The sequence below is a fragment of the Equus asinus genome, chromosome 7 (genome assembly GCF_041296235.1).
Source record: "Equus asinus isolate D_3611 breed Donkey chromosome 7, EquAss-T2T_v2, whole genome shotgun sequence".
Taxonomy (NCBI): domain Eukaryota; kingdom Metazoa; phylum Chordata; class Mammalia; order Perissodactyla; family Equidae; genus Equus; species Equus asinus.
In genome coordinates, this window is record NC_091796.1 from 71137200 (window position 1) to 71152600 (window position 15401).

The window sequence follows — 15401 nt, forward strand, 5'->3', positions numbered from 1 at the left end:
TAGTAGACTTTGGATAAATGAATGACCTGCACAGCACTATTAGGGAGAAAAAAGGCGAGAGGAAAATGATGGAAAACAGAAGAAGGAAAAGAATTTCAAAATAATAAGGGTGCATTCCAAATGGCCAACTTTCTGAGAGTTGAACTGTGTTTGCATAACTCATGCCCCTCAATCTAGATCCAAAGATAATATTGCTGCTGGTGAAACTTGGGCTTTGTACTATAACCAGAGTTTATTAATTGTCCTATTTCATTGAGGGAAAAATGCAAAGTAGACAGAACACTGGAGTAACTAGCTGGAAATATTCCACTACTTCATGGGAAGCAACTTTTTAAATGATTCCTGTTGAGGCCAAACTCTTGGTCTAGCCAAAATAGCACTAAAGTGTGCCTTGATGGTATATTAAAGAAGAAATTTTTCCCCAGTTTACTTTATTAGGATTTACAGCCTTTCTGCCCCCTCAAAAACAGAGGATTGATTTCTTTAATATCAAAAAATAATTTCCTAAAATAGATTGCTAATGACTGCTTTCAGTTATTTATTTAAGGAGGATTGTGCCAAGTACTGCTTGTATGAATTCCTGTAAAAGACTGAATTAATTTCATAATTAATGTTATTCCTGTTCTGGAGGAATATGCTATTAATGTGGCTGGTCATCACCACATCTTGTTTCAATATCTTTCAAGACATCTTTCACTTTATAAATAAGGTATTAAAACATTGATCATCTGAAAGAGCAGGAAAAATGTCCCTTTTTAGTAGACCAAGTGATATTTAAGTTACTAAACACCAGGGAAGTTAAAAATTGTAGCTTAAATAAATCCTATCAAATATTTGATGGAGGAAACAGAACTATTCAAGTGATAAGGTTTTTAAAAGTAAAGTTTCACTACCCCATTATAGTCATTATAGAATATTTGAACCCCCCCCAAAAAAATGGAGAAAAAGAAAGAAGACTGCACAATCATTGTTACTGTTGGTTTTTAATTCATTCCACTCTTGTATTTTTACTCTATAGATTATATTCGAATGCTATTTTTTTATCTAATATTGCCTTTTTAATATTATTATAAACATAGTTTTTTGGGTTTTTTTTTAAAGATTTTATTTTTCCTTTTTCTCCCCAAAGCCCCCCGGTACATAGTTGTGTATTTTTAGTTGTGGGTCCTTCTAGCTGTGGCATGTGGGATGCCGCCTCAGCATGGCCTGATGGAGCGGTGCCATGTCTGCACCCAGGATTCGAACTGGTGAAACCCTGGGCTCCCGAAGCAGAGCGCATGAACTTAACCACTCAGCCACTGGGCCGGCCCCTATAAACACAGTTTTTAGTGGCTACATATTATTCTGTCAGGTATATTTACCATAATTTTACTTTACTCAACCAATGTTGAACATTTAGGTAGTTTTTTTCCAATGTAAATAATGCATGATGAGTATCTTTGCATATAATGATTTCTCTGATTTAGTTTTATTTCCTAATATGCAAGCTCCTAGGGGTCAAATGTTATAAATATTTTAAAGTTTCAGTGGTCAAATTGCATTCCAAAAGTCAGTACCAGATTATACTGTTACTGGCATCTTATTTGCCCAAATGACAGAACAGAACTTTGAAAGTGTTTCACGAGTTGCTTTTGGAATGTTAAGATGATCCAGAAAACCGTTGAAAAGTGAATATGTGAAGATAAAGCATTTGGCTGACTGTGTGCATATTTTAGTAAAGCCTCGATGTTAAGCCAGAAGCCATGATTCATATTCCTGATGATCTCAGACATGGAAAAGTACTTCTAATTTCTACAACATAAAAGAAGTATGAGAGGGACAGAACTGAAGGACTAGCCAGACTTGCTGACATGAGACAGAGTTAGGATTTGGACATTATACTCAGTCTTCACTTAAAAGTCTAGACCTTTTTCACTCTGGATTTGGGAATTTGCTGTGTTTAGAGAGATTTTTATAAAACTAGAAAATAATGGAGAACAAGTTTGAGATTGCTGAAAGTATGCCAGTCTTGTCAGAAGTTGCAATTACAACTATCTTCGTTAAGCTGTTAGTTTGATTATATTTTCTGGAATAATTAAGGTTGTGTTCTAATTAAAAAATTAAGAATAAATGTTTAGGTTATTTAAATTTAGATAATTGAAATGCCAGTTCTTTTTGGACTCTTTCAATATTATGATTTTGCTTAAGGAAAAGTTACTAGCTTTTCATGTTTACCAAATATACAATCTATACTTGTTTTCTGCTGTTTAAAAATAAACTTCTTTTTTTGAAGATTGGCACCTGAGCTAACAACTGTTGCCAATCTTCTTTTTTGTTTTTTTTTCTGCTTTATCTCCCCAAACCCCCCAGTACATAGTTGTATATCCTAGTTGCAGGTCCTTCTAGTTGTGGCATGTGGGACGCCACCTCACTGTGGCCTGATGAGCCATGCCATGTCCGCGCCCAGGATCCGAACCGGCGAAACCCTGGGCCGCCGCAGCGGAGCGTGCAAACTTAACCACTCGGCCACAGGGCTGGCCCCTAAGCATAGTTAAACTTTTTGATGAATATTATCTTGATAACTTCTCACTGACTGAGAAACTGATGCAAAATAGATCACTTTAAAGGCAAGTTATTTCATACATTCCCATATGTAACACTGAAGAGCCTCCTTACTTTAAATTCTTGGGAGGAAATGTTTTCTTAGGAAAGAACAGACAAATTTAACTGTAATATTAGAGAAGGATGCTAAAAATGAACAATGATGTTCCTTTGATCTCATGCCTCATAGTAACAGACCTCGTCTGGAAACTCGGTTCGTATACGCATAGTAGGTAATAAAATTACCTTCTCAGTGTCAAATTAGATAGAAGCTAACATTTAGAGAATTTTCTGGTTTAGTATATATACCAAGGCTTTGGAATGCTAAATACGAAGAATTGTGCCCCTATACAACATTATCACTTAATTATGTTTAGGAATATTAAAACAAACTAGTAAATAGTTATTGATTAAAGTAATTATTAATTTTTTTGATGACATTCACTTTAGAATATGTGAATTTGGAAAAAAATTTTCAGCAATTCACATAGAAGGAAAAAATTCCAGTTTTTACTTTTGTAACTCTGCTTTTTAATTTTATGTTCTAAAATATATCCAAAATCTATCCCTGTAAGATTATTATTGATGTCTTTCATTGTTAAAGCATAAATGTTCATACTTATAATCAAATTATATATCCCAAATTCAAAACTAAGTTGTCCTTGTCCGCTGTGTTTAGCAGTGTATAAATGCATTTTAAAAAATGGTTGTATCATCCAAAAAGTTTCTAACTTCTTTGATCAAGTCTGTTAATGGATTAGAGTTAAAATTTTAAATGTATACTTGGCAAAAAAATAGGTAAATTTTCTTAATTAGTAAAAGTTATCTTTTCAGCATTTCACTGTTTTCTTTCTGACCTTGTAGTTATAACATGTAAAGACCATATATGGTTTAAAAATGTGGAGTTTTTTGTTAATTTAGTGGCAGTTTAGAGAAAACTCATGTGTATCTTGAGAAGATATATTAAACTTGCTTTAAGAAATGATGAGCGTTGACTCAATAGGAGATGTGTGTTGCTATATCGAGCCTTCGTATCTGCTGGTCAGCTTCTTCTTAGTGTAAGTACTGTAAGGTTAAGCACTTTTCAAACTATAGGATTATATGAATGTTTTTCTCTTATTTTTACCAGTGGCATCACTAGAATGAAAACGTAATTTCATACTCTTATGATGAAAAAAGAAAATGTATGCCCTATTAATTTGGGGATAAAGGTATTGTTTCTATCATGAACACATTATCATCATCCTAGGTAGCCTGGAAAAGTGAATGTCTCTGACACTATGATACAACTTTCATACTTTATCTAACTTTGTGCAGTTTTCAGAAACTATTGCCAATGAAAACTTAGATTTCACTGTTTAGTGAGAAGTGGGGTTGTTCTTGAGTAATTATTGCATTTAAATTAATGCAGCTTGAGTGGTTATTAGACAGCCTTGGGATTTGCTAAGCTCTACTTATTCTAAGAGAACTCTATCGTTACAGACCAAATGTCTTCAGAAGTTTCCCCCAAAAGTGGTTACTTCTGCTTTAAATTTAATGTGACCATCCAATAGCTATAAGCTAGTAATGGAGTAGCTTTCTTTCCTTTAAGACCTGGCACACAAATGGTTTTGTGTAAAAGTGAAAATTATCATTTCTTTTAACAGCTGTGACATCTTATGAAGATCTTGGACTCTTCGCATTTGGATTACCTGGAAAGGTAATTTTTAAAATTTCTCCTCACTGTCCAAATTCCAGAGGAGCATTTTTTCCTTCTGTTTCCAGTTAAAAGAGACAAGTATATATAAGAGAAGGAAATTAGAAGGAATAAAAGGAAACTAAAGTGAAGAAAGACAGAATGATGGGAACAGGAAGAGAAAGAGAAGAAATATTTCTATACATGTTTCCTAAAAATGCATCGTAAATTTAACTTAACACTTAAATCTTTTAGTATTTTTCACCCTAACAAAGGAGAGCAATGACTTGAATAATTTTAAAACAGTAACAATGGCCTGTTTTAAGTTTTCCTTCTTAATTTTAATTATAGTCTCTGAGTAAATCTTCGGAAAGACAGTAGAAGAAAGCAGCATAGAATTAAAATTATAGCATGACTCTTTACAAAACCGATAATTAGAAGATCATATCATTTAAGAGCTGAACAGTGCTAAAAGATTATCTAGATATCCCCTCATTTCTAGGTGAGGAAATTAAGGCCCAGAGAAATGAAGGGCCCTGTTCGTCCACGGTTACGTAAAGCAGGTACTATATTGCAGGACTCCAGACTCTCAATCTACTGCTTTTCCTCCTCAGAATAAGAGAAATAACAGCAGTATTTATTGGGCATTCATTTGTGATAGGCAGACTAAACTAATTTAAGAGGTAGGAAGAATACTGTCTCCTTCCACAAATCATCAGAAGGTAATATTATTGTTAGTGCTGTGATACTTTGTTATTTCTGAAGAACTATCCTACTTCTAAAACCCATTTGCATGTTGGTTCCAAACAGAACCTTTTCTTTTCATTTGTGAATCTGTTGTTCGTGGGTTTTGTTCTAGTAGAGGTGGGCCTAAACAGTGATCTATTCCCAATCTATGTAGGACTGCATGATCCTAGATAGCTAGTCAGCTCCAGACATACCTTGGGGGTGCAGATCCACCAAGATTTGACTGATCTAAAGGCACAAGTGGAAGCAGAATATTTAAACATTTCCTCTGAGTACATTTGATTACCAAGAATGGATAAAGTGCTATCTTGAGTTTCCTAGGAATCTCATCAAAGATCACAAGCTAGCAAGCCTGCAGGCTGAACTTAGTCCTCAGGTATATTTTGTTTGGCTCAAATCTTTGTATTTTTAACTGATTGCCGACAAAGAGTTACAAAATTTTGAAACGGTTCAATTTCTGACTTTCCTTGAAAAATCAGAAGATCTAGTTACATTGGATCCACATTCTTACATGCCAGCAACTGGCCAGAGCTGAGTAGCAGCTGCCCCATTTTGAAAGGAGAGTTCTCCAATATACTAGAGTCTTTACTACCTCCTATTGTCTTACACTCAGCGCACTTCATACTATTGAATTTGAAACATTTTGCGTAAATTTTCAGATCTGAGAATATGTGGGCTCTAGAGTTTTTGCTCTAGACTTTATTAATCCCTGGGACAGGGATGTTCAAAGGCTTGGTGTAAGCCAAGCTGATAAATTCAGAAGACTCTATCATTTGCTTTTATGCAATACAGCATTGGCACAGCACACCTCAAGCTGTCTCAGTCTACCTACTAAAGTAATGTGGTAAAACCAGTAAAAAAGGGAGAATGAGACCAGATAGATTCAATTTCAACTTTTTGATACTTTGATCATCATCAGTTACCAGCTTTTTAACACTTAATAACTGTTTAAGAGAGACTGCCAAGAAAACTTGCAAAAGTATTCTTTATAGTAACCATGGAACTATTAAAGAAAGGCTTTTTATGTGATGATTATTAGTTTTATGTATTACAAGTGGCTGGCAAAATTTATTCTTTTCAATTTCTCTTCTCTTGACTTCTGCATCTTTTTGATAGTAATGGTTATTGGATTTTAATAAAATACTTATCCTTTTATAGTATTTCCCCTTCATCTTCTGAATACATTTGTTCTTTTATAGGTGGTGGTGGCAGGCACCATAGTAATTCAGAATGTTGGAGGTAAGTAGTTGAAAGTGCACCGCTTGTACATAGATATTATAGAAATGATTACCTTCCTCTCGGTCTAGCTGGGAACTTGAACCTCTGTAGACGTAGGTATCTTCAGAAACCCTATGTGTTGTCCTCATTACTCTTTTTTCAGGTCCTTTTTAGCAGCCCTTGTAGGACAGTAACTTCTAAATTCAGTTCCAGCTAAGCCCTTGATTTCAGTCTTGTTATTAGGTCGGCAGCACACTGCTAAAGCATTGGCTCACTGTGCTTGTGACAGTGGTGAGGGACAGCCTGGAAAAACTCTCCAGGTTATTCTAAAATATTTCCCCTCTACTTTTGTCCTAATCACTCTCGTTGGCAGATACTGCTTTAGAGAGCATGATGTTCTGCGGGCTGTGAACAATCAGGTGTGGACAAGCAGTGTCCTTTTGTAACCAAGAAGTTAAAAATGACCAAGCAGTTTAAAAAATAAACAAACCTGAGACAAATAAGAAGCATTCTCACATATATCTTTTATCTTGTTCCCATTATCAAGAACCACGTGGAAATAAAAATTACTGTTAATTATAGACTATTATTGACTGAATGTAATAAACATTTAAATCTGAAATATGGGAATCATGTTTGTATGTGTTGTAAAGAAGTTAATGCTGAACAATGTCTTAATTTTTTTTTACCATTGACTGGAGTGCTAAATAAATCCTTAGTCTGAAGGAAAATTCACAGAGAAGGTTGACATGCACTCGGATCTTACACAAGATTGTATGGTCAGGGGAAATTTTAATCTTATTTCTTACATGTAACAGTTCAAAATAATTTAAAGATGACAGCTTTAATAAAGTTTAACTCTGATTCTCAAGAGATCTGAGGTATTTCACTTTAAGTATTGTTCAACCAAATTCTATCTTTGAAGGGTTTCTTGGTCAAGGAAAAAATTAACATTCCAACTATAAATTGTACTTGCTATTGTTTTGAAATCCTGAGCATTCATGTTTTAATTCTTTGAATTTTCATGGGAAAAAAATGTTATCGAATGAGAAGAATGCTTTCTTGGATGCCATACCAAATAATTTCCTTCTAACACACACTACTTCACCCTTCACACTGGAAGTCAGTAACCACTCTCTTCCTTAATCTATATAAATGCCGTTGATTTTAAGATCTGCTTTGTAATAATTTATTTTATTTTAGCAAATAAATATTGCTTAAATGTACACTCATAATATCTCTAATATGAATGCATATTTTTATATTTTCAATCCCTCTCTATATGATTACTGAGAACCATCACATTTTGTTTAGATTAGGTTGAACTGTTGTTTAGTAGTTTATGTAGAATTTTCAATCCAGGAATTTTGATCCAAATATGTGACCCTAGCAAAATGCCGCTGTTGTATTCTGTATACCCTTCACCCTGATCCCTTCCTTCTCTAATCTTGTGTATAACTATTATTGTACATGATTTTAGCACTTGGCTTTTATTAGATTAAAACTATCTCTGTGTATGCTTTTCTCCCCCACTATATTGTAAGCTGCTCCAAGGCAAGGATTGTGTCTCATTTCTCTTTGTACTCCCAGAACCTCGCATAATACCTGGGACTTGATAAACCTTTGTTGAACTGAATAGAGCTGCATGTGATTTGTATAAGCTATTTCCAAGTGCTTTTTAATATTCTAGATATATTTATCAAGAAGAAGAGAAAAGAAGACTGCTAAACTGATCACTGGCTTTAAATATTTGAAAAAGTGGACATGAAATATAAAAATAGATACTAGACTAATTCGAAATTGTTACAGAGGGCAGAACTGGTTCCAATGTAGAGTAGAAGTCTACAGTGAAGTTGGTTTGGGTTCATTTGGAATACCTTTGTGACTAAACTGTGATGACGAAGGTGGCCTACCCTCCTTTGAAAATGTCCCTTATCCCTGAAAAACATTCAAACAGAGTTGGTTAGTCATTTGTCAGAATGTTCTAGAAAGGATTCCTGCATTTGGTAATGGATGAATCATCAGTTTTCCCAACTCTAAGTTTGTTGATTTGCTTACTTTGTTTTGGAAACTTTTTTTAAAATAAAGTGACTTAGGAGCAGTCACAGCAGTTTTTAATGTCCCTCAAATTCAGAAAAGCTGGTAATATTTATTTAGCTTTTAGAATAATGTCCTCAGGATTTTCTTCACATTGGTTAAAAGTTTATTTATTGAGAACCCAGTCACTGAAACATTTTAAAGAGCTTTTTTCTTTTGTGCATAAATCATTCCTTTATTAAAATCATAGAATTGGAAACTTGCTCTTGTGAGCAGAATGCTGGGTTGAATGTCTACTCCAGTCTCTGCCATTGGGTAGCCATGTCTTGGGGGAATCCCCTCCCTCACTCTCTTGGCTTCAGTTTCCTCTTTGTTAAATTGGTGGGGGTAGGATGGGAAGCAGGGAACTTAAGGTCCCTTCCTACCTCAAAATTTGAATTCTAATTTGGCCATTTCAAAGGCATGTTAATTCTTTCAGAGCATTAAAATATTTTTATTACAGGAAAGTTCAGTGGGGGAGTTATACTTGTTTCAAAATATGATTTGGTCTTTTCTTATGCATCTTTACCAAGTCAGCAACTATTGCTCTCAAAGCTGTCGTAGATGCTGTTCTCTGTCAGAAAAGCAGAATCTCAGTTCTTAGAACTACCCTTTAGGGCAACTGCTGAGCCTCTGAATTTAGAGTCTAGGAACTCCAGCTTAAGAAGTAATTTCTTGATGGATATAAATTGGGTCTGTGGAAGTCCTAAACAGTTACTAGACCATGTATCTTTGAGAAGAAACAGCACACTTATTTGGGAGGATCTGTAATGTGTTGTGCATATGATTGACTTAGTGTTACGTCTTCAAAATGGACTTTGACTTTTTTCTTCATTAATTGGAAATACGTTAGATATTTTTAAGATGATATGAAGTGTATAGCATCAGATTGAATTTCTACACTTTTTACCTTCTATCTGCATATAATGTGGTTCAGGTAGCATTTTTTGAAAGATGGAATGTTCGTTATTAGTGTAAATGGTCTGAGTTTTTGCAGTGATCATTTAGAACTGAAAAATAATATAGTAGATTCTATTTAGGTCAAGTGTTCTACTAGACACTTTAGTTATACTTACAATAACTCTTCAAGGTAGATGCTATTATCCTCCTTTTACAGGGGAAGAGATCAGTGCTCAGAAGCGATAAGTAGCTCATTTACCACCTTTACCCCTTAAAGCTCAAACCTCGCTCTGCCTGTCTGCTTCTAAAGCCTTTATTTTTTTGCTATGATATAATAAATGTTTGAAAAGCTGTGAAAAGATTAAATGTTGAGGATTTTAAAAACTCCTTGGGGACAGAAACTATGTGTTTTCATAACTTGATCTAGTTTCTGGTAGAGGAACTCAATAAATAATATTTGTTGAATGAATGAGACAATTTAAAAATTCTACTTAAAAGCCTAAGATTTTGCCTCAAAGAGACAATTTTATATACCATATAAATGATGGAAAGAAACTTGAAAGCCCATAGCATAATTTGTAGCTTAGAATTATATAAAAATTAAAAGGTTGAAAGTATTGGGGAAAGTTAGATCTTATTTATGTAAAATAGACAAAATATTTTGAAATCTGTTTTCAGTTAGGTAATTATGTTTTAGATTAATGCTTCCTAACTCTTGTATTCTTTGTAACATTTAAACATTTCTCAGTTATCTTGGGATTCTATGCCTCTGGTGAATCTATGAGAAAAATGGAAGAAAAACCTTTAGAAACAAAATGATCATGAATTGCTCTTGATTGATATTCGTTACATGGATCTTTCCAGTGAAGACCCAGTTTATCACCTACATCTCCATATTCCATCAATCTAAGTAATTTGCTCATTCATTTATGTCCTTAGTACCTAGCACATAGGAGGCATTTAGTAAGTAATATTTGTTATAGGAATAAAGGAAGGAATAAGAGAAGGAGGGAAAGAAGGAAAAGCCAGTGACCTGGCTTAGTACTCCCTCAGGAGGAAAAAGAGTTAATCAACTGGGAAGAGAAGACCACTGAATATATGTGAACGTATTTTAGGAAAGAACCTACTGTCAGAACTTCACAGAAAATCTTTTTTTCCCAAGATCCAGTACCAAGTATTAGTCACAGGTCACTAATGTGGTCTAACAAGTCGATTGGAAAAATCCACTGTCTTTGAATAATCTCTAAACTTTATAATAGAAAAAAAATGTGACTCACTAAATTCAGCATTCTTATTCTAAAGTTATAGAAACCTTTGTCTTTGGGAAATGGAGAGCCATATAGTAAAATACTTCTTCAAGGCGATTCCTGATCTCCTCCCAATGCTAATGATTTAGGGGCCTGAAATAGGCCAGAGCCAGAGATAGCCCCCAGCTGCCCATTTCCTCAAGAGCTGAGAGTCCTTGCTACTGGGACACAAAGTCAGAAAAGAGGTATCTGGAAGTTGTAATATTTAATGCAGTTACAGGGAAGAGAACTCTGGCTTAGAGAGTTTGAATTTAGTGGACTACTAATAAAAGGATTAAGAACTGTAATAGCAAAAAAGTATAGATAGTTTCTACAAAGTTCTCTGTTGCATTATGAGATTCATTTCCTAAAACCCAAGGTAAGTAGTTTCACACTCATTTGAACTCCTGAGATTGACCACTCAGAAGGCAAAAATATCCCTAGAAATCAAGCAGTAAACCCCACATATCATTAATCAAGCTAGAGAAAGTCCTATTAACTCTTACATCGTAAAGTGAAGTTAATTGATGTTCTTTCTGGTTTCGTATCTTGCCCAACTCAAAAGGTAGAAAGGTGAGTGGCTCCTAGGAGTATATTAACTTCTTATTTTGCTCTTTTTTTTTTTTTTTTTTGAGGAAGACCAGCCCTGAGTTCACTACTGCCAGTCCTCCTCTTTTTGCTGAGGAAGCCTGGTCCTGAGCTAACATCCGTGCCCATCTTCCTCTACTTTTCATATGTGCGATGCCTACCATAGCATGGTGTGCCAAGCAGTGCCATGTCCGCACCCAGGATCCGAACTGGCAACCCCGGGCTGCTGAGACGCGGAACAGCGAACTTAATTGCTGCGCCACTGGGCGGGGCCCCTTATTTTGCTCTTATAAAATATGAAGGAACACTATGGATAGCATATTCTTTCCTTAGTTCTTTAAAGCCCCAATTCTTTAAAGGAGATTGAAGATCGAATCGCTGCTACATATTGTGAAAGGAGCACTGTAAACATTATAGTAGTCTTACTGAAACCTCCTGAAAATTGCTAGAATGACCCAGATTTTCCGGTCTGATACAGTTCCCACAAAGCTTACACTAGCTGCCCTGATCAACACCCTAATTTGGGAATGTAAGTTTTAAGCGAAACTCAGCAGCCCTTTTGTGTACTCCAGCAGCACAATTTCTAAATCTCGTAAACACAAAGGTGTAAATAAGATCATTTTCAGTTGAGAACTATAGAAGTTTCAAATTATCAGTTTTTCAAATTCATGGTTTAATTTTAGATAATATAGAATCTATTTGGTTTAATTTCTTCCTTTTTTTTTTTTTTCTTTTGCTGGGTAGTGAAGTCTTTTAGACGTACATTCTAATTTACATTGTCTCCTGGGAAACTAGGATTGGGCATGCTGTTACAGCGCCATCTGCTGGTCAGCTCATCTGTAGTCAAACTGCAGGTTTTTTGAGCCTGAACAGTGTTGTCCAGAAATTCTAGAAAGCACTGCCTTAGAAGAGGAGGGAGAGAGGAAATTTGGAAGGAGAATTTTTTTCACAAGTACTCCCTTTGACAAAATTTACCGGTAAAATGTCACTTCAAAAATATTTTGAATATAATGTATTTCCTAGGAATAATTTTTATTTAAGTTTAATTATATAATTTTTAGAGTAGTAAATATTCTGGTCACTTTTTATTCAGAATTTAAGATCTTGATAAATGATAAAACGAAGATATATGTTTTCCAGGGGTTATTGGGGGGGGGGGATTTCTCCATACATTTTAATATCCATTTGTGCACAAATTAGGGAAATGACATTGTTTTCAGAGTTTTAAAAAGTCCTATTTTAAAAGGAGAGGTTGTGTTGTGTACCGTTTTGAGTGGGAACAGACTTTCATTGGTACTGGACGTTTAGTAGGAACATCAAGTTAATAAGACACACTGAATGTAGTAAACCAGTTGCTATCAGTGACTAAAAACACGTTTGAAGTAAAATTGAATCTCTCTTAGACGAAAGGCAAACTTGTATTTCCTCCCATGGCACATCTCTTTAGGACTGGCTGACTGATCTTTTAAGAAGTTGCTGAACTTCCTCCAAGGGCTAAAAACGAATTCTGTCTTTAAAATAGCTGTCCCATAATCTCATCTTCATATATGTATTTTGAGTATTTAGCAAAAGGGATAATTACTTTTTGTAAACTAATGGCTTGTTAGGCCCAAACTCCAATTGAGGTTTTGTCTTTTTTTGTTTTTTTAGGGAGTTCTGAGAAAAATAGTCCATAACAGTACAGGATTTGTGGGAAGAGAGATTGGTTTTTGTTTTAATTTTTTTAGATTTTGGTGTAATGTTACTATCTCAAATATGTGAGTATAGGAAACTTTCTCTTCTGAACTACACTCATAGCTGTAAATGCAGTAGAATCATAGTGGTAGATTCAGGGGGTCCTTTCATGAAACTCCTCCGCTTGTCTGAGGAATCTTGGGCTAATCACTTTGCCACACCACCTACAAACTTGAAATGAATTACATTGAAAGTACAACTCAAAGTGAAATGAACATTATAAGTGTTTTTAAAAGCTTCTAATTAGTGTTCTGTGTTGTAGAAATTATTTACTTTGAACCCAGCTGTTAAACTCAGCATTCAGAAGCAATTTGTTGTTTAAATGCTGGTGAAAAAAGAGTAATTCTGGGCAGTGGTCCTTTTGATAGACTTTCCTTATTTTTCTTTGCTGTGGTGGATTTCTTCCTCACTTTCCCATAGCATAGTAGTTAATAATGCACATTTCTCAAGCCTGACGAGCTATTTCTACTATTGCTAGCTTGGGCAAGTTACTCTTTGTGCCTCTATTTCTTCATCTGTGAACTAAATAATATCTACCTCACAGGTTTGTGGTGAAGGTGAAATGAGGAAATAACTTGTAAATCTCTTGGAACACTGTCAAGCATCTAACAGGCATTCAAAACACCAAATGTTCGCTGTCCTCATAGTTCTTCTCCCACAGAGCCCTTTCCCTTTTCTGTTTCTGACATTTCTCCCCTCAACCGCCATGCTCCCAATTCATGTGTTTCTCTTTACGATTAAATCAACCAATATTAATACCTTACTACTTGCTATTACCTAATCAAATTTTACCCTATTTTAGTCATTTCTTAATATAACAGTTGCTTCTCCACATGATTTTTAAAGAATACTTTCAACTTCTGTGTTCTGATTAAGTTGACAGAATTTTTTATTTCCTTCCCAGCACAGTTTCTGTTACATGAGGTCTATTAGCTATGTTTAAAGTGAAAGAGAAAAGAATACCTGTTTCGTTAATGTGGTGAAACTAAATGATTTGTAGTGGCTGAATAGCCGTCATTAAGATATGTCTTCTAGTACTAGTTCTGGCTTTGCTGGTTTGGAGGCCAGAACCACTTAACTGTGACCATGGCTCTTATGGATGGCCCTGTTACAGCTAGTAATTTAGAGTACAACATGGTGTGTGTTGTATTAGGAGTCTGTGCTATGTATCGATGTCAGCAAAAATCATTTACAAATTCTTGCTTATGAACTGTCTCTAAGATGTCTTTAAACACTTCCTTATGCTATTAATAGAAGACATGAGACAAAAGGTGTGACAGGCAGCTGTTTGATCTAGTGAACCTTTTGGTTAAAAACAGTGGATATTTGAGCTCTCCTGTTGATATTATATCTTTAAAACTTTTCCAACTTATTTTATTGAACTGATTGTTCTTTTTATGTGACTCTAAGATATATTTCCTAACAGTGTCTATTTGGTAATCTTTTTTTGTTTCCTCTCTATATTATATGTAATAGGTTAAAGTGCTAGTCCTTGCATGAAAGTTTACTTGTGGTTAAGAAAAAATAATTTAGATAGTGAAAAGAATAGTGTCTTCTTTTGTTTTACTTGCTTAGTCAGTGGAGTTTTTCCCCATCATGAGCTCTGTAGTTTTGTAGCTCTTAAAACAGACACCAGCATTCTCTAAGAAGCAGTATTTTACATGTTTTATTATATTCATATCTTGTATACTGAGATCTTTTTTTGAGAGAGATACATATGGTTAGTGAGTTCATATTTCTTGAAATGTGATGATTCTTCCGACTGGACTCTAATGAAATAGGACTCCCATTTAAAAACTAAAGAGTTAAGGCTACAACAGAGGATAAAAGTGATCAGATGATTAGCCAGAGGCTAATAGAAATTCTGGGAAGAATGACAGATTGTATATTAGAAAGAAATATGATCTCATATTCATTGAAGCTTTTTACAACTAAAGATCTAAAAGAAATAATAGCAAATTACTGAAAGATGAATGTCTGAAACTTTAAAAATGCATGTGGTGTTGGATTAATCCAAGCAAGAAAGACTGATGGGCAGATAATAAACTACATTGTGTAGGAAGTCTGCGTTCCTTGTTTTAAAGGTACTTTTTATCTTTTTTTTTTCCTTGCAAGATATATTTAGGTAGCTCTAGGCCAGTCTCAGGAAATTCAGTTCATGATTTTCATCATCACACCATATGTGTATGATTCTTTGGAATAGATAAAGTATTATAAACAAAGGCCCCAAATCCTTGAGTGGAGGAGGTTAATCTAAACCTTCCTTCTATTCTGTGCCAAATTGATAGCATTTTTCCTTAGGAGAGTGTGAACAGTACACCTTTTCACATACAATCAATTGTAATGCCCCATAACTAACAGAGGGTTTGAAGAAATGTACTGTACTTCTGCTGGGGAAAAAGAAATAGTCATGAACCGGAAAATGTGTATATTTTCATTACAGAGCACTGGTTATTGACTGTTCTAAATTTTAATTTGCCATAGGTACATGTTATTTTACTAAAAAATTGAGAGTGTATGTGTTTGTGTGTGTGAGTATTATCTGTCTTCATATAAATTTATCCACAAACTGGTATGTATCCTTTTTTTCTCCAGGG

The 15401-nt window shown here is 34.8% G+C and overlaps 1 protein-coding gene across 3 annotated transcripts in view; it reads left to right on the forward strand.

Annotated features, from left to right (window-relative positions):
• SLC38A6 (solute carrier family 38 member 6) overlaps window positions 1-15401 on the forward strand; it is a 58221-nt gene that overhangs the window by 14059 nt on the left and 28761 nt on the right. For all 3 annotated transcript variants that reach the window (XM_014868504.3, XM_070513725.1, XM_070513726.1), the window contains exons 4-5: window positions 4227-4279; window positions 6202-6241. In XM_014868504.3, the coding sequence (XP_014723990.1) occupies window positions 4227-4279; window positions 6202-6241 (93 nt within the window). The remainder of the gene's footprint in view (window positions 1-4226; window positions 4280-6201; window positions 6242-15401) is intronic.